This window comes from Anastrepha ludens, chromosome 2 (genome assembly GCF_028408465.1).
Source record: "Anastrepha ludens isolate Willacy chromosome 2, idAnaLude1.1, whole genome shotgun sequence".
NCBI lineage: Eukaryota > Metazoa > Arthropoda > Insecta > Diptera > Tephritidae > Anastrepha > Anastrepha ludens.
The window spans coordinates 162,157,824-162,182,109 of NC_071498.1; the positions used below are offsets into that span (position 1 = coordinate 162,157,824).

General features: G+C 36.1%; 1 protein-coding gene across 3 annotated transcripts in view; it reads right to left on the minus strand.

Annotated features, from left to right (window-relative positions):
• LOC128855717 (band 4.1-like protein 4) overlaps positions 1–23,202 on the minus strand; it is a 273,260-nt gene extending 250,058 nt beyond the window's left edge. For all 3 annotated transcript variants that reach the window (XM_054090858.1, XM_054090860.1, XM_054090859.1), the window contains exon 1: positions 22,675–23,202. In XM_054090858.1, coding sequence (XP_053946833.1) covers positions 22,675–22,758 — 84 coding nt within the window. In that variant the 5' untranslated portion in view covers positions 22,759–23,202. The remainder of the gene's footprint in view (positions 1–22,674) is intronic.
• Between the last annotated feature and the right edge of the window lie 1,084 nt (positions 23,203–24,286).

The window sequence follows — 24,286 nt, forward strand, 5'->3', positions numbered from 1 at the left end:
TTTTTGGAATTTTGGAAATTTTTTTTTTAAATTTGGATATTTTTTTTTTTTTGAAAAATTTGGGAAAAAATGCTTAAGTTTTGTTCTTTATTTTGGCAAGTAATGGTTTTTTGGCATTTTTGAGAAACAATTCTCAAATTTCTCTTTTTTTCCCCCTTTGCTTCAATAGTAGCTGAGACTGCGCTCGGTACGCTCTGAAAGTTTCATATTGGGAATCCCATAATTTTTCGAGTTATATGCAAATACGTACCTCGAATTAGCGAAACATACTTTGAATCTGCTTACTAATGCACGTAGCGACGCTTATGCGCTTAACTAGCGCAGAATTTTGTAATCACGTAATCAGTAAAACTCTACTTGGGGTGCTTTTCACAAATGATGATATAATTTCTTTTCGTAAAAATTTTTAATATAAAACGTTTGAAATGGGTTTTTTTTCATACAATACAAAAACTTTTCTTTCACAAAAATTTTGAACAAATTTAATTTTTTTTTTTAAGTTTTTTAAAAAGTATAGTTCATTCTAAGAAGTAAAATAAAAAATGTGACAAAAATTTTAAAAGAAATCCAAGGCATGTGTATATATCTTTAAAGAACACTATATTAAACTTTTCAACATTGAATAAATCTCAAACTTATTACATTTTTCGAAAATTGTTTCCAGTTTACTTCTTATTACACTCAAGTTTGAAAGCAAAACCAATTTGATAAAAATTTACGAAAACGTCCAAAATACTTAGATGGCTTCACATGGGATCTCAATGGTAATACTCGCTAATAGTTTGAACTACAGGAACCTAGTAAGGCACATAAATTTTGATACGACTAAACGTCACAAATTACTGGCATTAAAAAGTATTGCGTTTTTTCTACTTATACATTTTCCAGTTAATAGTCCTTTTAGTTCTATTTTTATTAACATTTATATTAACCTAGCATAACTTAGCATTTATCTTTCACAAAAATTTCCTACTTCAGGATTTTTCTCTATTTTTCAATCTGTGGAGATCAGAAAATCTGCGTAATCTTCAATTTTATTATTCTTCGCATTTAAGACGAATAATTTGGAACCAATGACTCACCCAACCAAATGAAAGTATTGGAAATGCTATGGGTGGCTCCTTTGGGTACAAAAAAGTACACAAATTGTTGCTGCTGTAATTGAAATGAAACAAAACCCCGTCACATGAAATTAAAGGGGCAACAATTTCTATCAAGTCCAGCACATTTAAAAAATTTTCGAACAAAAGAGAATTTTTCAAAAATACGATTAAAACACCGACCTACATTTTGAGTTAAAATAATAATTTTACTAAAAATATAAAAAATAATAATTACTAAAAATATAAGCCATATTTTCAAGCCATTGCTACTTCCTTCGATCCTTGAGGCAAAGTCTTACTGGACAGCGCTAAAAAGAAGATTTTCATTGGAAGAAGTTTAAAATCAGATTAAATAGTGGATTGTCTTAAAAGAGAACTATTTTATTTTTTGATATTGATTTTTTTTTTATTTATTTAAATGAGTCCTGCAAATTTCCGGAGAGCTGTGAAATTTTTTTTTTTATTATGTCAGTTAGAGGCGAAGCGGCTGCGCATTGCTCGTAATTGAGTTGTTGTTGTAACACGTGGATCAAGCGCTCGTATGTGAAATTGTCATATGTCATACGATAAATTTTCTCTAAACTTATAAATATTTTTAAAACGTTGAATTTTGGTCCTTAGAGCATAAATAAGTGTGAAACCAGCTATTGCAGCCATATGAAGCCAATCTTTTTCCATGAGAAATGAGAATTTTTGTTCCTTCGAATAAACCTATAATTTATCGCACAAAATTAGTTTTCGTTAATTTTTGAATTTCTAAAAATAAACCATTAATTGGACTACCCTGTACTTGAATAAATAAACACCCCAACTTATCGCGAAGTTCAGCCTTACATTTCTCCGGCATCGAGTAACCTGTGGCACTCGCAATACGCCTTCCTTGAATATTTATCCCAAACAAAATTGTTTATTGGGTCGCAACACAAGTCGTCTGGGAATTTATCATGCATTCATAACTTATTCGTGTATGTTAGCTTACTTGTGTTGGTTGGAAAAAGTAGAGCAAATTTTCAACTATCGCTTACTCGTAAGTACTTAGTTAACTTTTTACTTACTTATGTAAGCGTTTCTGCTTATGCTTCACAGGTAGGCTGTTAGAGGCTTAGTTTTAAGCTCAAAGTTTTAAGTGTCTCAATGAAACACAGAGAGACACCGCTTTCTTATTTCTTTCTTATTTACTGCTGTACAGCTGTCGAAGATTAAGAAAAATAGTAGATACAATGCAGTTAGTCAGAGTAAAAGGTTGATAAGGGTGATAAAGTGATAATCCCGCCGCAGCGCGTGATCTAGTTTGACTTGAATCAGTCATTCTGGCAGCAGCTCGCACGCCTATATCATTTTTTATCAGAAAAACGCAAATAACAAATGCAAAAAAAACACTGCTAGACTTAGACTTTATTGTACTATGCTGGTTTTTTTTCTACAATTTAAGTCTTCCAAATTTACAAATGATTAATAGCCACTAGATATAGACTTAGGATATTCATCAATCAAAACATGTTTTTCAAAAGTCGTCTTGCTAAGTAAATATATCAAACGGCTTGGTGACGCAGATTAAATATTCGGATGGCGCATTCCCTCAGCGTAGGATGAGCAAATGTGGTTCTCATGTATGCTGATCAAATTCAGGTGTTTTAGGTGTGAAAAGTGGCCCACCATCGATTGTTCACGCATTTGCTAATATCTTTGCTGGCTGAAAGAGGAAGCGCTGCAACTGCTTGTAGCGCAAAAAAGGTCTGATCAAAGTGAATTTTAGCCAATAGGTCCGATACCTCATTCTCAAGTATTTCACTGTGATCATGAAGTGAGAGTAAAGCAAATACGGCTCACAATTTCTCGGAAATATCGTAGTGTACATGAGGCATTTTATATTTTGTTTGAAAACTGCTTTTGTGCCTTCCTTTTTTGTGTGTTGCTCGTATTTATATATTTTTTTTGTTTCAAGCGGTACTCGTGGACCACAATTTTTTAGACATGTTTTCGTTTTAATGAAATACTTCTGCCATATGTGAATTCATTCACTTCGAATATACACGATTCATAATCTATATATATAAAAAGAAGTTACATTTCCTTGGTAATCTTATAACTCAAGAACCGCCGAACCGATTGACACGAAAATTTTAGAGTTCTTTTCTATCTTTGAGGAGGTGGTTTGTGCGAAGTTTGATTGAAATCGGTGCAGCCGTTCCTGAGTTATGACATTTTATGTGATTACAAAGTGAAGAAAATCGTGTTCGACGAAATTAAGTGGAAAGACAACAGACAACAAGACACAGACGGAGAAATCAGTCGGTTAATAGTGAAGCACCAAGAAACCGTCGTGGGCGTACGTCCGTTTATGATATACGTCAAATGGACCGCGCGTATTTCAATTACGATGCCACCATTGATTACAGCATGCATGCCTACATTGGCAAAATGAATATAGAATGTATACATTGCAAAGCAATTAAATTCAGAAACTAAACGCCTGGTATGTGCTGTGCTGGTGGGAAAGTCAAATTGCCGGTGCTAGAACTTCCGCCAGAACCTTTGCATTCATTGGTTTTTGGCAATTCACCAACGTCGAAGCATTTCCTCTTAAACATTAAAAAATACAATTCATGCTTTCAAATCACATCTTTTGGAGCTACAAATATTATAAGAGATGGATTTTTGCCGACGTTTAAGGTTATTACTTCGTTTGGAATAAACAATATCGTATTTAATTTATGTACCGTCCCTGTGTTCGATGTTTTTAAAAAATCAGATCCGTTATCTACATATATTTCTCGAACTTTACAGATTCAAGGTCAAATATACCATAGAGCTGGGTCTTTGCTACTATTCCCAGATGGTGACCATCGATTTTTGCAAATATATTTTATTGGTGATGAGAATCGTGAATTAGATCAGCGCTGTGCAATTTCGACAAATACGAGAAGATTAATCGTGAATGAATTGCAAACAATGTTCCATCAACACAATGAATTCGTGAAATTGTTCAAAGTGGCACTCGATCTGATGCCCACCGATGACCACAAAATAATAATAAAAGCCAATAAAACACCAATTGGGGAGCACGCCAGACGATTCAATATAAAAAAACATTTTATGTATGGTGGTGCGAAGCCCACTGGGGAATGCTAGTCTCTTAATAAAAGAGTAAGTTTTAAAATTAAAAATACAAAATTTATCTAAAAAAATTGTTGAAATTAGTTTTTTATTCAGTTCGTTATCTGTCGGAAATTTTTAAGTTTCCAATTGCTTTCTAGGTTTAAGAAAAACATAGGGTCTAAAACTTATGAAGATATGGAATACTGTAAAAATTTATAAAAATATTTATCTGAGTTTAAGAAAAAATGCATGAAGGGTCTCAAACTGAGAAAAATACTAACAATAAAATAAAAAAAAAATGTTTCCCTATCCATAGTCAACTTTCAAATTACTAACAATTATGCTATTAAGGAAAACAAAATGGTTACGAGAGTCTAAAACTAACTGAGCTACGGAATATTATAAAAATATAATAAAAAATTAATAAACAAATTTTTAAAATTTTTACCTACTTCTCCTTCATCGGAGATTTTCAAAATTTCTTACAATTTTCTGCGTTTAAGAATATGTTGAAGGGTCTACCATTTCTAGAGATATGGAGTATTATAAAAAATGATACTAATATTTGACTTCCACAATTTTTTGAAATTAATTCTTAACAATTTGTCGTCAATTGTCAAATTCCGTAAGCTTTTCTGTGTTCAAAAGAAAAATTAATGAAGGGTCAAATCTTTCAGAGACATAGAATATTATAAAAAAATATTTAAATGATTTTCCCAAAAAACTATTTCAAATAGATTTTGATCCATTTAACACTCAAATACATTACAATTTTTCGCGTTTAGAAGAAAGGTGTAGAGCTTACAAGTTGCTTATAATTTTCTGCATTTACGGCAAACACAAAAATGTATGGACGTTTAAAATTTCTAGAGCTACGGAATTTTATAAAAACGTAGATAAGGTACACCTTTTTTTAAGTTTTTTTTAAAACAAAGTGTTTTTATCTATCCCTTAAAATGGTTTGTGCTTTAAAAAAAAAAACTCATGAAGAGGGTAAAATTTCAATTTGATACTCAAAGTCACTAAAAATTTTTGCGCTGGAAGAAGAGCGATGCAGAATCTATAACTGCGAGAACAAACAGAAAAGAAAAAATTTATGAAGATAAATACAAAGATACTGAAAAAAGATAAACATTTAATTAAAATATGTGCTTCAAAAATGTCTTAAATTAATTTTTTTTAATCTATTTGGGCATCCATCGCCGAATTTCAAGTGCCTTCGGATTTTTTGCTTTAAAAAATAAAATTTTTTTTGAAGAGTGTAGAACTTCTAGAGAAACGGAATATTAATTCCGATGGTACAGGCATTGGTACTTATTAATGAAATTTCTATGCAACATTACATGTCAAGGATAGTGGAATAAAAAAATTATATTATGAAAAAAAAACTTTTACTCAAAAAAAAAAAGAAAAATTAAAAAAAAGCAAAAAAAAAATATTTAAAAAATACTTAAAAAAAATATAAAAAATATTAAAACTAAAATATTAAAAAACAATTTTTTTAAATATTAAAACAAAAACATTCCAAAAAAAGTAAATAAAACTATGTATGTGTATTATTAAAATATTCAAAAAATGTTATCCCTATGCCATTATCTCTATTATTTTTTTATATTTAAAGAAATATAAAAAATATTAAATTTTAAGTTTCAAAAACAAAATTAAAAAAAAAATCATTAAAAAAAAATATTACAAAAAAAATTAATTAAAATATATATATGTATATATTTTTAAATTATTCCAAAAATGGGAAATAACTAAAAATCAAATATTTTTAGGAACTATAAATTACTGCCGTTAAACAACTAAAATTTTCTACCTATTTTTCTTTACCATCAAATTCCGATATTATATGCTATTATCCCTATTAATTTTTTAGAGGATTTTATTTCTTCAGTAATGAAGCCTATCCCTAATAAATTTAAAAATTTAAAGAGGCAACTACTTATAGACTTTTCTTTTCTATAAATATTTTGTTTTTATAAAAACAGGATGTATTGAAAGGCAACTAGATTTTCGGATCTTTAAATAATTTTTTTATAAAAAAAGAAAAGAAATTAGTTTGCTTATGAACACTTTTATGGCGCACTGTATGCAAATATGTATATATAAATATACATATATATACATTAGGGCGGGTCGATTTAAAAATCGCTCATTGCTCTGTGAAAATCGTATTCTAGGGATCAAAATAAGAAACTTTGCCGAAGGAACCATACCTCTAAAACGAATTCTGATGTCCCCCAATTTAAAAATATCACCATTTTTGGCCTTTACATGAAAAAATCAGCTAAATGGCTATGTTTTTTCTTTATTTTTATTTATTTATAATAATACTAGCAAACCCGGCCCCCTTCGCTGGGCACACTAAAATAGAATAGATATGGTTTAGAACAGAAAATATATGGTTTTCATATTATTTATTTCTTATTTCTTTATTCAAGCGCTTTGGCATAAACAATATTTTTTGTTTTTCTATTTGTTTTTGAGTAAATATAAAATATAAATTGAAAATCAGGAAAAAAGAAGATTGTTTTTAAATTTCAAATCAACGCATATGAATAACTAAGAAACAATCGTCTTTTTTCCTGATCATCCATGAATTTTTCGTTTCAATTTATATGTTTTATTAAGCATTGGAGCTTTTTTAACCATTATCCATTTATATTTTTCAAAAAAAAAAAACGAAAAAAATTTTTTTTTCACGAACAGATAATTTCATTCGGATTTCACTTTAAATTCTCAAATTTCGTAAGAAATTATTCACTGTTCCAAAATCCACTCCAAAAAAATTCACAAACAATTTTTACATGTTGCACTTACGTTTTTTCCTTATGGCATCCAAATCAGAAAGAAATATTGACACATTGTAACTCACACTGTCAATTTGACAGTTCAGTTCCGCCCCAAGCGTTAAAAAAATAAGCGACATTATGGCTGGTTCAAAAGAACGCTGTACCCGTTGCCAGTGCTCCGAATTACAACCAAACTTTACGAAACCCATTTTCAATACTTACTTAAAAATGTGCGTAAATTTGGTTTAATTCGGTGCAAAGACACGGCGGGTCCACGTTTTTGCATATATTTCAAGACCCTAGTCATCAATAGGTATGAAAATTACTCCGTATTAAAGCACTTATCAACAGCTTTCATTTGATACCCATATTGTACACACACAACCAAAGGTTACCCGGGTCCACGTTTCGACCTATATTTCGAGACCCCAGTCACGGAGTGGCATGAAAAATACTCTGAACTAAAGCATTCACCAACAGCTTCCATTTGATACCCATATTGTACATACACGTCCGAAGGTTACCCGGGTCCACGTTTTGACCTATATCTCGAGACCCTATCTACCAATAGGTATTCAAACTATACGGAAATCATCTTCATTACCTACTTAACAATGTGTGTAAGTTTGGTTTAATTCGGTTCAAAGACACGGCGGGTCCACGTTTTGGCATATATTTCGAGACCCTAGTCATCAATAGGTATGAAAATTACCCCGTATTAAAGCACTTATCAACAGCTTTCATTTGATACCCATATTGTACACACACAACCAAAGGTTACCCGGGTCCACGTTTTGACCTATATTTCGAGACCCCGGTCACGGAGCGGCATGAAGAATACTCTGTACTAAAGCATTCGCCAACAGCTTCAATTTGATATCCATATAGTACAAATACATTCTAGGCTCCACGTTTTGGTCTCTATCTCGAGACCCTAGTCACGGAGCGGCATGAAAAATACTCTAAGCTAAAGCATTCACCAACAGCTTCCATTTGATACCCATATTGTACATACACGTCCGAAGGTTACCCGGGTCCACGTTTTGACCTATATCTCGAGACCCTATCTACCAATAGGTATTCAAACTATACGGAAATCATCTTCATTACCTACTTAACAATGTGTGTAAGTTTGGTTTAATTCGGTTCAAAGACACGGCGGGTCCACGTTTTGGCATATATTTCGAGACCCTAGTCATCAATAGGTATGAAAATTACCCCGTATTAAAGCACTTATCAACAGCTTTCATTTGATACCCATATTGTACACACACAACCAAAGGTTACCCGGGTCCACGTTTCGACCTATATTTCGAGACCCCAGTCACGGAGTGGCATGAAAAATACTCTGAACTAAAGCATTCACCAACAGCTTCCATTTGATACCCATATTGTACATACACGTCCGAAGGTTACCCGGGTCCACGTTTCGACCTATATTTCGAGACCCCAGTCACGGAGTGGCATGAAAAATACTCTAAGCTAAAGCATTCACCAACAGCTTCCATTTGATACCCATATTGTACATACACGTCCGAAGGTTACCCGGGTCCACGTTTTGACCTATATCTCGAGACCCTATCCACCAATAGGTATTCAAACTATACGGAAACCATCTTCAATACCTTCTTAACAATGTGTGTAAGTTTGGTTTAATTCGGTGCAGACACGGCCGGTTAGCGAACACACACAAAAAGTTGACTTTATTTTATATATAAGATTTTTTTCAGTTTGTGTCCGAAAAATCCAAATATCTTACGGAACCCTATTTTTTTCCAAAATAAAATGTAATCCATGTTACTCTTGGATAATGTAGTTTTCTAATGGTGAAAGAATTTTTAAAATCGGTCCAGTAGTTTTTGAGCCTATTCGTTACAAACAAACAAACAAACAAACAAACAAACAAACAAACAAACAAACAAAGTTTTCCTCTTTATAATATTAGTATAGATTTATTATTTGTTTATAATAATATTTATAATTTATTTATAATGATATCTATTTTATTTAGTAAGAACATATGTAAATGAAAAAATTAATTTAAGTGAGTTATAGAAAAGAAACTAAAAAGTTCGACCCAAATTGGGGGGCATCAGAATTCATTCTTATTTTGATCCCTAGAATATGATTTTCACAGAGCAATGGGCGATTTTTTTGCCTCCCCACAAATCGGCCCGGCCTAATATATATATATATATATATATATATATATCTATGAGTAAAACCAACAATTCCTAATAAAAAATAAAAAAAAATGTTCATCTACTTAATTTAACGTCCCAAAAAGACACATTCAGAGTTTGCGACATCTTACCAAAATATTTGTAAACCTTCAAACATTTGTTTTGATAAACTTGGAGCACAAGCAAGCTCACCTTGTACGCGTCTGAACGCTGAGAAAATTTGGCTTAAAGCAAAACACTCTAAAAAAAAGGTAAACACTCTAAATTCGCCTTAAGAGTACCACAGCATTGTACCCACACACATGACAACCGAAACTAACACATACGCATGTACTTATATAATGTATACACGCACACATCTGCATATTTCCTATGTGTAGTTGCATAAGCATCTCTATGAGCTAAGTGCTTTTCGACTTTGTTACCCTTTTCGACGACCAGAAGCGCTCAAGTGATGCTGATAGGCCATTTTAGGCAGTTTAGCCACAAGACGAACAAAAACCAAGCTGGCAACCAAAGCAACAACAACAACACCACTATATTTTATAGCGATAGCAACTTGTCATTGTGGCAACAATAGCTGGTACGTGCAAAGTGTTTTTCATGTTAATAAATAATTATGCGGCGATAGGTAGGCAGGCAGGCAGGCAGGAGACCTCAATCCGTATCTTAAAGCTGTTGGAGTTAGGAATAGGCGGCCGAGAAAATCAGCGGCTGCAAACAATTGAATAAAATAAGAGCCAGCAAAAGTTAACAAGAAATAAGCTGCAAAAGACCAATAAAAAAGAACAAAAAAGCAAATGAGAGCGCACGCATAGGCTGAACTTTGAGGTGGAAGAAAAACACGCACAACCGCAATAAGAAACACAACTGCCACTCGTTCAACTCGCCTAACTGCCGGCATTGAATGAAGTTAAGTGGCATTTGAACTTGTCAAGTACCTGGGTGGCTAAACTCAAATATGACTTGCCGCGGGCATACATACATATATAAATATTATCAGAGTGCGTCCCCCTCCCGGCAATTCTGCGCGCAGAACAAAGGCAAAATAGCGCGCACCGCAGGCAAGAGGCAAAGGTGGCTGGGCGCAAGACTTTGTGGCCAATTGAATCTAATTTGAAATTCAATAAATGCAAGGGAGCTGCACGGAGATTAGGTGTACATACGTACGTGCATGTGTATGTATGTGTGTATAAATATTTTCTTGTTGATGGACTGATGTAGGCGTGCAAAGAGGGCGGTACGCACGCAGGTGCTTAGCATATTCATTTATATAAGTTTACAGTACATTTATATATACAAACAGTTATGAGTTATCGACAACGAACTGGGTGACATATCATTGCGTCATCAAACAGTTCAATTTCCTATTTCGTTGCGTATTTTGAAGTGTTTTCTATTATTTTAGTGTTATTTTTATAAATGTGATTGTATATATGTATGTATGTATATATGTACAATGTTACACAAGATGGCGCAAAATTAATCACCCAATCTTTGACCATTCGGCAAAAGTTATTGTTGCTTGGTTGGGATGTTTTGCCACTGCCAAAACTCCTTGAATGGTAAAAATTTCAATAATGATGATGCTGTCAAGTCATACCTGATTCAGTTTTTTGAACTAATAAAAACCAGAAGTTTTATGGACGTGGGATTCTGATGCTGCCTAAAAGATGGCAAAAGGTCATTGATCAAAATGGGCAATACATTACCGAATAAAGTTATTTAGTTTCATGAAAAAATCCGCAATTACTTAGTTGCCCACCCAATATTACTTGTATCTTTGCATACTGCAGCTGTCGATTTCCTACGTGTCAAATCTGATTGAAGTACGACACCATTTGCCAAAATGATTAATATTCCGATAGGGTGATTAATTTTGTGCCACCTTGAACAATGCTTTGAATACAAACAGACTTATAAGTACAGTGGTTTGAATCTAATATATATGTTATACAATATAATTATTAAAAAAAAATAAAGCCGCGCACATAAAAATGTGGGCACATAACTAACAGATTTTCGGGTTTCTCTTTTTTTTAATATACTTTTTTTAAACTTTTTTGTTACTATTTTTTACTTTTTTAATTTTGTTTTTTTAGTTTGTTAAAGTTGTTAAAAAACAATTTGAAATAAATCTTGTATATAAAAATTGATATTTATTGTGTGTACGTATTTTAAAAGCAGCCAAACCAATCATCAGATTGCAATGAAACTTTGTCAACTTATTGCTTACAATTGCGGAGAGGATTTAGGCATAGCAAAACTATTTTAAAATAAAAGGGCGTGGCACCTCACAAACCAATTTTTTAATCACACATTTTGCGAACTATTCGTGTCTGAGTACTGAAAATTTGTAAGTAGGTGAAAAAAGATTCAAGTGCCACTCTGACGCTCCCCAAGTAGTACTAAAGCGTCATTTTGACACCATCATGAGACCTCCAACAGGCAAATATCTGCAGCCAGCCAGAGTTGTTGATATAACAGAGAAAATCGGTGGGATTTAGGTTGGCGCACTGCCCCAGGCTGTCGAAGAAAGGAATACCTAGTGACTTTAATCGTCTAGCTGCCAAACCCGGACATATACAAAGAAAGTGCTCTACAGTCTCTTTCTCTGAAAGGTCCCCACAGCTTCTGCAATGGTGGTTAAATGGTAACCCTAGCTTTTCCGCGTGTTTGCCCATCGTACAGTGGCCGGTAAACACAGCTACGAGTTTGGAAATTGAATGGCGAGGAGCCCAAAGGACTTACTGAGTCCTCCGTATATTGTACTGGGGCCAAAGGATTTTTGAAATAGCACATGAAGAATTAAACCTCTATGCCTTCTGCGTTTTCCTGAAAACTAAGTAGTGGTAACAGCAGTTGAGGGGTGCTGATGACCAGGTAGGATGCCTCTGAGACCAATTCAGTCCCTTTCCTGACAAGTTCAGCAGGAATTTCATTTCTCTCGATGTTCTTATGTCCTGGAATCTAAATCAGAGAAATGTTTGATCTCCTTCTTACAGGAGTTGACTAGTTTCGATCTACACCATGGCGTCGTCAAGGCCTTAAGAGGGGAGCCTGGTTTACAAGGTCAAAAAAATCAATTTTTTTTTTCGTTTTAAGCGATTCCTAATATATTTCAGAATATTCACACAAAGTTACAGAGCCTAATTCTCAATATTTCCGTAGATACAAAGACAAAGGTAGGCGAGCGTTAGGTAGTTACGCTGTGACCGGACAGCTATAGTACAAACTTTATCTCCTTTTCTCGACTTTTCATTTTTATGATTTCTTTGAATTGGTGTACATGAATGAAAAAAAAAAACTAATGAAACTTTTGAAATGAATCATAGCTTCTTCCCTTCAGTATTAAATTCTCTTCTATTTGAACTAACAAAATAGATTAAAAAAATTTTCAAGATTTTTATACCTAGTTGAAGTGAATTGTTTTTTTATAGAAAGGCATTTTTTCTTTAAAACCTCCAAAAAGTTGAAATTTTGGAATTTCTCTCAGTTTTCTTAGTTCATCTAGAATAAAAAATCATGATAATTAGAAATCCATTTGAATATTTTGCTTTAGATAATAATTACGAGCTGTATTTTGTACGCCAGTTGGAAACTCCAGCGTTGCAGCGCTCTACTAATTTCTATGTTAAACATTTTTTCAACTTATTTTAACCAGTAGAACAATTTTTTATACTTTCGAAATGTTCAAAACAGACAAAACTTTGCAGTGCTAAATTTTTTTTTTCTTAAAAAAAAATCGCAAAGGGATGCAATTTTTAGACCTCATAAACCAGGCTCCCCCCTTAATCGCGACTTGATTATCGGATAAAATGTTAATATCTCCCTTGCTTCCATGTTCCCTAAGCGTTTTGCATGCCTGCAGGATCGGAAAGACTTGTGCCTGAGAAACACTAGGCATTTTAAAGAAATAGGTAAATTGGGTGATTTAGAGAGAACTCCTACTCTGACTCCGGATTCCATATCGGAGCCGTCAGTGAACAGACAGAAATGCCAGCTTCGGTACAGATTGAATGAATGAGGAGTCATTACTACTTCTTATATTCTGCCTACTTGGAAAGGTTGCCCTGGTAGAACCCTCAAACTCCAGTTTGCGGATAGAGAGATCTGTACGAAGTTCAGAGAAACGCCTTGTTAACTGAATAAAATGCTACCATGTCTCTTGAGTGATTGTCGCCAGCGGTCAACTTCTTTCAACCTGATTGCAATTTGAGCAGCGATAGGAATAATGTAAAACTCGATGGGAAGTAAGCGCAAAACGACATTCAGGGCAGCACAGGGCAAGTTTTACATACACCGATGAAGCCAGTACATGCAGTTCTTTGCACCCACCCCAATTTAGTGATATTATAGCCCTTGCAAGAGCTACCCACCAAACCAGGCATCCATACGTTAAAATTGGCAGAAGCGCTACATTTTACATATAAATCAGGACCTGTTGCTTGACATTCGTTTAACTCCCCTGATGTTTTATAATTTTTTACCTTGACGCGTTCTCTCCGCAAAATGTCAAAACTTTTATGTAAAGTGATTCATTTGGCATTTGGAATTGTAACCGTCGATTAGTTTTGATTTTGATTTGTAGTCAAAAAAATTACATTCTCAACTCTACATATATGTACAACTCTACATAATATAGCGATTCGTTTTCATTTAATTTGATACCCATAATTTACTTTAAGATTTAAAAATAATAATGCAACCCCACCGCTCATTCTTATTATATAACATTTTGTAGCCCCTATAACCTCTCAAGTGCAAATCCTACCAACTGTTCTTATTTGTATGCCCGCCACTTTGTATGCACGTTGTACATGCACGTTTACATGTAAATCTTTGGTGGCTTTTATGGTTGCTCTTGGTGTGACAATACAACCATAGCTAATTCCAATTAATGCTTGGCTTTTAATTTCGTACGCGACTTAAGATTAATTATTTTGTAATGCTTCGGAAATTGTTGTGGCTGCTTTGTGGTTGGCTTTTGTTGTTGCGTGCTTTACTGTTTTCATTGGTATTTAATTTGCTGGGCTTGTTGTTATTGCGTGTTTTGATATTTGATGTCACCGCAAAACCAGTTTTAGCATTAAATTTTCAGACTGCGAATAGAAACAATGGCAATGTACAAATGTGGCTAGTGATTCTGGTGGAACAATTTTTTGGTTAAAAAAAAATACTAAATTAAACAAAATTTTAGCCATAGTCATCAATTAAGTGATTAAACATAAAAAATGTGCAAAATATTGATAAAAAATGTTAATAAAAATACTAATAAAAAATATATCAAATAAGTAAGGAAGCACCTCAGCTACTTAGGATGGAGGCGAATTTACAGTGGCGAGCATAACTGAGTCTAAAAATTAACATAGCAAAGACCAAAGTAATGCAGACTAACACCACCAAAACGCAAGCCGTTCAAATTGCCAACACGCCGCTTGAATATATAGATGAATTTTGCTACTTTCGGAGCATTATTAAAAAAAAAAAACAAATGGCGGATCAACAACTGACATACGCAACCGAATACCTAAGGGACGCGTTGCATGCTAGGCAATGTATGGAGATCAACCCACATCTCCATCCAGTCACACAAAACTGAAAATACTTGAGCCCAACGTGAAGTAGTTCTGAATGGATGTCAAACTTGGAACTTAACAGCAAACATATCACAATCATTGCAATCCTTCCTAAACCGTTGCCTACGAAAGATATTGCGGATATTCTAGACTGATATTGGGCGGCTACCGGGCAAACACCAGTTCACAAAGAAATTATGCGTCGCAAGTGGAAATGGATCGGACACACATTGCGCAAACTACGGTATAAGATCGTAAGGGGGGCGCTAGACTGAAATCGCCAAGGAAGACGTAGATGGGGGAGACCAGCCAACACATGGAGGCGATAAGTAGCAGCAGCGGCGGACAGAGCCCGCCGTTTCTGGACTCAAATTAAACATCCAACTCTAAAGAAACGAAATTATAACTTGTTTATTAAGGCTCTATGTTTCATCTAGGAACTTTGGGAAAATAAATAAAAAGTAAGGTGAAATTATTTGTCAAACTTCGCGGGATTAAAATTTCGCTCTAGTTTTTTTTTCATGAGTTGGCAGCACTGTTAATAGCATCTGGGCCAACTTTCATATGAATGTCATTATCAGTAATATATTTACGCTTGTGGTTACCAAACGACCAAGAGTGCATTTTTCGATTTTTACAATGTCTGATTTGATTGAGCAGAGAAGTGCCATAAAATTTTGTTTGCGGAATATAATTTCGGCTGCGGAAACGTTTAGCATGTTGCAGAAGGCATTTAGTGACCATGTCGCGGAAAAATGTTTATAAGTGGTACAAAGACTTCAAAGAGGGTCGAGAACGTGTTGATGACTTGGAGCGCTCCGGACGACCATCGACGTCAACAGATGGCCAACACGTCAATAAAGTGAAGGAGTTGGTGCTCAAAAATCGTCGGTTGACTGTTAAAGACCTTACTGATATGATCGGAATATCAGAAGGATCTGTGAAAACCATTTTGAAAGACCATTTGGGCCTACGAAAAGTCAAATCTCGTTTGGTACCGAAAACTCTCAATTTCTTGGAAAAAAGTCGCCGCGTTGATGTGTGTGAAACAATGCTTTCAGACTATCAGAACAAGCTCAAATGCATCATTACGGGAGATGAGACTTGGATTTATGCTTACAACCCTGAAACAACCGACCAATCAAGCGAATATCGTGCTGAAGGCGAGGCCAGACCGAAAAGAGCACGTCAAAGTCGTTGAAAAATAAATGTCATGATGACAGTTTTTTTCGATTTTCGTGGTGTGGTGCACTATGAATTCCTTCCACCTGGTCAAACTGTTAATAAGGAATATTATTTGATCATTATGCGTCGTTTACGTGAAGCAATTTGTCTAAAAAGACCCGAATTATGGGCCAACAACTCTTGGTTTTTGCATCACGATAATGCACCGTCTCACACTGCACTCGTTCTTCGTGACCATTTCGCCAAAAATTCCACGCATACTCGTATCGTTCCGCAACCACCGTATTCGCCTGATTTGGCTCCGTGTGACTTCTGGGTATTCCCATAACTCAAGAGACCACTCCGGGGAACGCGTTTCGAGTCGATTGAGTAGATAAAAGCTGAATCGAAGAAGGTGCTGATAAATCGACTATTTGGCATGTTTTGGGGATTGGAAAAATCGTTCGCATAAGTGTATTTCATCGAGAGGGGATCATTTTGAAGGGTATGAAATTGATTTACAAGAATAAATAAAGATTTTTCATTTTAGGTACAACCAAATTCACCTTACTTTTTGTCCACAGAGTATATACGTCTGTTGTGACCTGATCGTGTCTTGGCAGAATAGACATTGTCGCTACCTTAAACAAAGTTTTTGTGCAATTTTTCTATGAGTTGATCAAGAAAATCTGATAAAAAATACTTGTATTATCGACCCAGTAGCTGGAATAGTTGTTTTACAGGTAAATTTAGTTTAGGTATAAAATGCCAAGCACCCGCTTTCGATTAAGCTACTCCCTTCATCCTCTTCTTTTGTTTGCAACCCCATTTAAGTGAAATTCAATATTTGTGCATCTTGATTGCATATGTCATGGCCAGGTGAACAGCAATTATCGGTAGCCAGCCCCAAGTCACTAGCTTCAGGCAACCAACACTCATTGCCAGTTGCAGCCTAACAATTTGCCATTCATTTGATGAATTTATGTGCATTGCCGCAAATATATTCGGCTCCTACTGTGCCATAGGCAAAGTCAAAGTAGCCTGGGGTCAAAGGGAAGCTATGGCGGGGTCACTAACCACACCAGTTACTGACAGTCTAACTGTGAACTGTGAACAGGTATTGAGATTGGAATTCTAATTTAGTATTGTAACATTTACCGAATCACCTGAATGATGATGAATTTTTCATTGTAGAGTTGGCTGTGGGTATTCACACACTAATGAGCTGACATAAAGGCACATATTTTATAGAACAAAAATGCTCACATATATACATAAGTGCGTATGTATGTATATTTGCTTGCACCTATTTTTATGAATGAATGAATGAGTGAATATAACTGTGTGTGTGTGTGTGTGTGTGTGCGTTGAGCTTACAGAATGAAACAAAAATATTTCATTTTCATAAACCACAATCAAACACCATTGATACCATCGATTATATTTATGTAAGCTAGCTAACCCACACATACACCCGCAGCAATGCTTGCCTGCATACCGATTCAATGGTGCACGAAACACAATTTGCGACCATAATTCAAAGATTATTATTGTATTTTGGTAGGTCACTTCGGCAGTAGGCAGTAGGCAGCAGGCAGCGCTTTGGCTCCACGATGCGCAGACCGGGGCAGACCGCATGGGGTGTACGCAATAAATTGGAATTTAATCATATTTTCGGCAGGCAACTTTCGCATACCCGTACATACATAACAACAACAAGCTGGCAGCAATAACAAATTACATGCACACACACATAGGTGCTACAATTGCGTGTGAGTGTGTGTTTGTGTGTTTGATAGGCGGTGATGCCCAATCAGCCAAGCTAAAGAGCCCGGCAGCCCCAGCCAAGTGAGTTGCTACAAATTTGATTTTGGCATTTCGATTTATTTCAAATTCGAATTTTGTGGGCTCATTTTGTGATTAACCAAGCACATGTTTCTGCCCGTAGCCCTCACACCTGCCTACCCCTTGCCTAATGTACCATAAGTGTTACATATGTATGTATGTATGTGTGTATGCATGTATGCATGTATGTGTGTATGTATATAACTGACTGTCTACGTGCGGGTTTTTGAGGTTCACCGACTTATTTGTTTGACTATTTATTGATTACGAGTATTTGTCTGTGGTTGATGTGGTTTTTTTTTTTTAATTTTTCACACTTTGAGTTCGCACACTTAAAAGTTTACAAATGATTTTAACATTTGGTTTATCGAAATTTGCATGCATTCAGCTTTTTGTGATTCAAAGGCATTAAAATGAAATAAAAAAGTTTGAAACTATAAAATTTTGAAATTTGAATAAGGGAATTTGAATAAATGTATGAATCAAAATGAGATTTTCCCTTTGACGTCATGGTCTTTTTTGGCTTCCACTCATCGCAGTACTTCATACAAACCCAGTTTCCGCGTACCTGCTAAGCATTCTTCTGAGGTACATGAGTGAGCGCTAACTTCGGTCAGATACACCAAATGGTCAGAAAAGTAAAGCGATAACATCTGGCCTACGGATCTACCCTTGGCCCCGATCTTTGTAAACTGAGCTACGACGAGATCTTGAGCGTAGAAATGCCAGAAGACACATATCTCGCGGCGGTCATATCAGCCCGACACACCAAGGACGCCAGGACAAAGCTCAAACAAATCATGTTAACGACTGGAACTCAAAAAACAAAAGACCGAAGTCATCCCGATAACACAAGGTCATATGCCACTCGAGACCAGCATGCCAAAGCAGCGAAGGTCGCGGCTAATGGCAAACATCGGTAGGGGAACACATACCAAAACAAGGCTGATCATGGTGACTTCCCTGTAAACTGAGCTACGACGCGTAGAAATGCCAGAGACACATATCTCGTGGAATACGCGGACGATATAACGGTGATCATATCAGCAATCACACACCAAGGACGCCAGGAGGAAGCTCAAGCAAATCATGTTAAGGACTGGAACTCGCCAAACATAAAACCGAAGTCATCCTGATGACACGAGGCCACATGCCACTTGAGGTCAGCATGCAAATAGGCGACCCATTTCTAATGACTCAAAAATCAATGAAATACCGAGGCATTCAACTTGATTGCAGGCTTACCTTCTCAGCCCAGATCCAGCACGCGGTTACTAAAGCAGCGAAGGTCGCGGGAATGCCAAGTCGACTAATGGTGAACATCGGAGAGCATAAGAAGACTGATCATGGTGACTGCACACGCTTGTACGGCAGCAAACAAGATGCGCTAAACTACAAACCAAGCGCAAAGCAGTGAAAGCTCTATAACGAACAGTGGGACTCAAAGTTGCTTCAGCTTACAGCATTGTCTCGGGCGCGACAGTTTTTGTGACCAGATAACTGTCGACCTTATGGCCCGAAAACGAATGGATGCGTGAGATTTCATTAAAAAACACGCCAACACCAGCGTCGCGGAACGGAGTTGTCAAACCATGCAGCGTGGACAAAGTCGCCGGGACACTGAATCCAGTTACAGATGGACGGCGAAACTTATTCCAACAATAGGCAGATGAGCTGAAAGAAACTTCGGGCTATTTCCTTAAACTATTGCATGATTAAGTTTCTCTCCGGCCACTGATAATTCCGGAAATACCTACACCGCATGAGTAGAGTAAGCGACCTCAGTTGCATATACTGCAAAGCACCGAGCGATGACGCGGATCGCACATTTTTTAGTTGCGACAGATGTCTCATGGAAAGAGGTACTCTGATACAATATAATCAGCGAAATGTTTCAAAGCGAGGGCAACAGGAATGTGATTAAAGGATACGTTGAAAACTGAAAACAGTAAACAGAGTCATAAGAAGACGAGCCTTTATCATGAAGCTGGCCATTCTGAGTCCTCTCGTAATGCAGAAGTAATACACAAAGAAGTCGCGGGAAAGGTGACTCCCCAGAAGCGGAGGAAGGACTGTTTTAGACCGTCACTTTCAGTGCGAATGCATTTTCTTTTCAGTTCTTTTAATAAACCTATAGTTGCGCTATAGTGGCTCAGTCAAGATGTATGGAGTCTCCGAGGACTTGTGCAAGAAACGACAGGAGTGAGCGGGTCATATTCCAACTCTATGCAGATGACTACGCGGTTTGCAGTGACCTGTGAGGATGCCCTTGAGCACGCTGAGTTGATCTTCAAGGAGGGTTATGAGTTGTCTGAACCTCCTTTGATCATACCCCATAGTTTGGTGGCCCCATTGTTTGAAGCCAGCTCACTCATCTTAGCTTAGCTCTTCATTTCTAAGCGACCGCCGTGTCCTGGGGTCCATATGAACCGGATGCGATTTGCCATTCCTTGCAAGTTGAATTTCTCGATGCACTCAGGGATCAATGAAGACTTTACCTCAATAAAGACTTTACCAGCACCTAACAGCTGCTTAAGATGGCGATTCACTCATTTCATAAAATGTGTTCGAATTCTTATAGAAATGAAAGTCAAGAATGCATTTGCTCAGTAAGCGCATTACTTTTTGAGTAAAAACAAATTTCATGCAAATCAGAAAAATCTTTAAAAAATATTACTTGAACTATTTATCATGGATAGGAACCATCCTGCATCGATTTCCTTAATTTCGTTGGGATCGTACGCGTTAAAGTGGTTCTGAACTTTCTGATCTCTCAATTGAGGGTGCCACACCCGTAAATCTTGATAAAGTCCACGGTGGGATGATATCGAAGTAAAGGTGCGCGAAAATCAGTTTTGCAAAAAAATTAGAACATGAGAAGGCTATTCATATGAAAGCAGGCAGGGGATACCCCAAAATGACAGTGAAAAAACTCGTTTGACAACTTTAGAAGAGTTCTTCTTGAATTTTATCTTAACACGTCGGCTGAAAAGTCCTGGGCCTAACAAAGAAAGCACGTTCTTTTGCTCAGAATTAGAATTATTCATCAACGTAATTTCCGTCAAGAACAACTCAATCATTTCAGCGCCGCTCGAACATTTCAATACCTATTTTGTAGAGCGATTTTTTCTTTTCTCATTCTCCTCATTCCTTTGATTCCTCAAAATAGATCTTCAGCTTCAGCGGTAATCTCTTCATTCGAGCGAAATTTCTTACCAGCGAGCATTTCCTGTTAGGTATGCGAACAGCCAGTAGTCGCGGGGAGCCAAACCTGGTGAATCTGGTAGAAGAAATTGGAAGGCCCAGTTTTTGGATTGACTTGTGACACGCTGCGTTGTCTGGATGAAACAAAACAGTGAGAAAACGCGGCACCCACTTTGAACTGAGTTTTCTCATAGTCAAATGCTCATAGAATATAAAGCCAAGATCTTGTTTTGATATCTTCACGATCACTCACGCAACTTCACTTCTCGATCGTTCGAAACGATTTTGTTGATTTTTTTGATGTTTGCTGCTGTTGCCACCTCATTTAGACGTCCCCTGTGTTGAGCATCAACGGTGTCTCCACAACCACCGTTTTATTGTTATTTCTGTTGGAGCGGGGGACTCCGCATTTTTAATTGATTTGCTTGAAAGATATTTCCGAAGTGAAACTTCTTAGGCGTCGATATACGAACGAGAATGGAGAGTAAAATTTCAAGGCCTTGCAACGTTTGGGTATTTTCGTTCCATGAGAGAGAAAAAAGATATTACGTAGATGAAGAGGAGAGAGAGAGAGCTATACTTTATATATATCTTAGATACACTTTAGGCTATTTTTCCTTGTGGTTGCTAATTTCTAGTGAGAAATAACACTACCTACTTTTTGGCGCTTGTTTGTTGGTGCAAACTTTTAGGGAATATATTTTTGGTGCCTACTGTTTGGGGCGTTTTTTGGTCCCAATTTTTTGGCGTTTTTTTGGTGCCTACTTTTTTGGCGCTTATTTCCGTTTCGTGGCTAGTGCTTGTGTGTACTATAAAGTGCTATCCATTCCGGCGTCGGATTTATTGGTATTGCCTTGCGGTAATTTGTGCCGTTGCTGCTGTCCTAGAATCGCTGCGTTTGTGCGAGTGATAAACGCTCAGAGTAATGGGCGTTGTTGGCACGGTTTGTGCCCGGCGTTTACCTACACCGGTCGACCCTTCTCCGTTTTTTGTAAATTTGTCTATTTGTATTGTCTGCAAATGTTGTGAATTTATTTAGATATATATCCTTTCTCTCTCTCTCTCTCTCTCATTCTCTCTCGGGTCTCTCCCTCTTTCTTTGCTTGCCTTGAAAGTTTCACTTTTGTTATGTGTACTTCGCTATACGTACTTTTTTTCTAATTTTTTCTATCAAGAAGCAGTGTAAAATTAAAACACGAAATTATTTTTGATCCATTGTTTTGAGAATAACAGAAGTAGGGTCACTCTTAGTACAATAACCCACGAACTAATGAATAGAATATCATGAAATTTTAACAGCTGACTTCTTAAGGTTAGTACTAATGAAGATGAAAAAGAGGTGAATGCAATAAAAGTCCCGCGCCTAATGCATAGATGGCACTAGTATGCATTAGGCGCGGGACTTTTCAGCCCTTGTGTTAATTAAAAAAAATAAATATTTTAAAGCCTACGAACAGACTTTTAATAGTCTCTGTAGGACTTACAGTTTATTGTAAATTATAATGTATTATTATACTAGTAATAAATAAATTCAAATTCAAATTCAAAAATCCCATTTAAATCTCTAAGTCTTTAGACTTAACGGTATACCACAATATTTCAAGGTTAGACTAAGCCGTTTAAAACAGCTGAAAATAAAATCTGCTCCCGCACTGCTGTTAGGTATTAAAGTTAGTAGGCACCATTTTTTATGCGTACTCACCTTTATTTCGTGTATGAAATCCGTTTCGTCCAGCAGATTAATCCGCACGGACATAATCCGCGATGGTCGACAGAGGCAATTCATTTTTCTGCTGACTTCTCGCTCTTTGCTGCTCTTTTTACTTCATATGCACAAATACAGCCAAACACACACACAAAGCGCGATTGTTGCTACATTTGGACTATAAAACACTTTTTATTAGCTTTTATTACGTTACTGCACACATACACACACAAATGCAGTTATTGACATAAATATTTTTATTTTTTTATTTTATTTCATTTCTTCGATACACTTTTTCCAATGGATTATATTTTTGCATCACCGCCACATATTTCCTTTATAGTTCTTCACCACCTAACAATAACTTTTCATGATCGATTGACTGCTACTGCGACATACATATAGACTTATAAGTGTGCATGTACGATACGCTCATTGCATAACTGAATTTCACTTTAAATTTTATTGATACACATTTCTTTTAATAAAACTTTTTATTTAACTTCCAGCAATCAGCAATGACGCCTTGATCTGAAATGAGATATAGAAAATTGCAATTAATTTTTGACTTGTACTTTATATAGTTTAAGATGGGCAGAAAGTGAATATAAAGGAAAAAGTTGTTTGAATTCAAATAAATGTAAAGCTCTTACGTCAGCACAAAACTTGACTCCGTCAAAGGACTGCGATCGGAGTAATGATATCGCCATATGGGCTGCCTTCTAATATATATTTCCTCAACCATGGATAAGCCACTTCGGCATTGCTCAAATTCAGCTGGATCCATGCAATGGAGTTATTGAAATTTGGATTTCGCGTATTTGTGTCACTGTCCAAAACTCTGGCGGACATTTGAATGATATCAGCTGCCATACATATTGACATACGTGGCATTTCAAGTAAGACAATTATTTCGTTAATACCTCAAACACGGATTTATATCTTTTTTTGTCCTGCCCTTATTGGAAAGTTCTATAGAAGCCTTTAGGTTAGAGAAAACGCGGTGACAATTTGGCATCAAGGCCTTTATCGAGATAGAAGAAGAAAATGAGGACTCAATTTGTGTAAGATAGTGGATATTTTCCATATAACGAATGCTTGAAAGTTTTTTATGTGAAAAAAAATTGTCAAAAATCAACAAAATTTTTTATGCACTTAAAATTTGTATGGTGGAAAAAATAATAGAGCTGTGCTATTCAGCAGACCATTTTGCGGCACTGAGCGAATTTGACAGAATCAGCTCATGCGCTGACGTCACTTCAGATGTGTTTAACAAAATTTAGCTTGCGTTAGTGAAACTTGAAAAAAATCAACCGATGACATTTCCTTGCCATCTGAATAATGACTGATTGGACGAGTGTGCGAATGCGAATGAAATAATCGTGCAGAATTCGGCTGCGGAATCTGCTCAGTGACATGACAACAGCCAACGTTCCTTTCACAATTTTCTTTTTCCCCATAGTTAAAGAGCAAACCTGGCAATCTATTATCTTTGTAAAATTTGCGTTTTATTGTACCAAAATTCAATGTAATATAATCTGCATATCCGGATTTTGTTTGTGTAAGAGTTCGGAATATAAATTTTGAAATTTGTATGAATTTCTCTTAA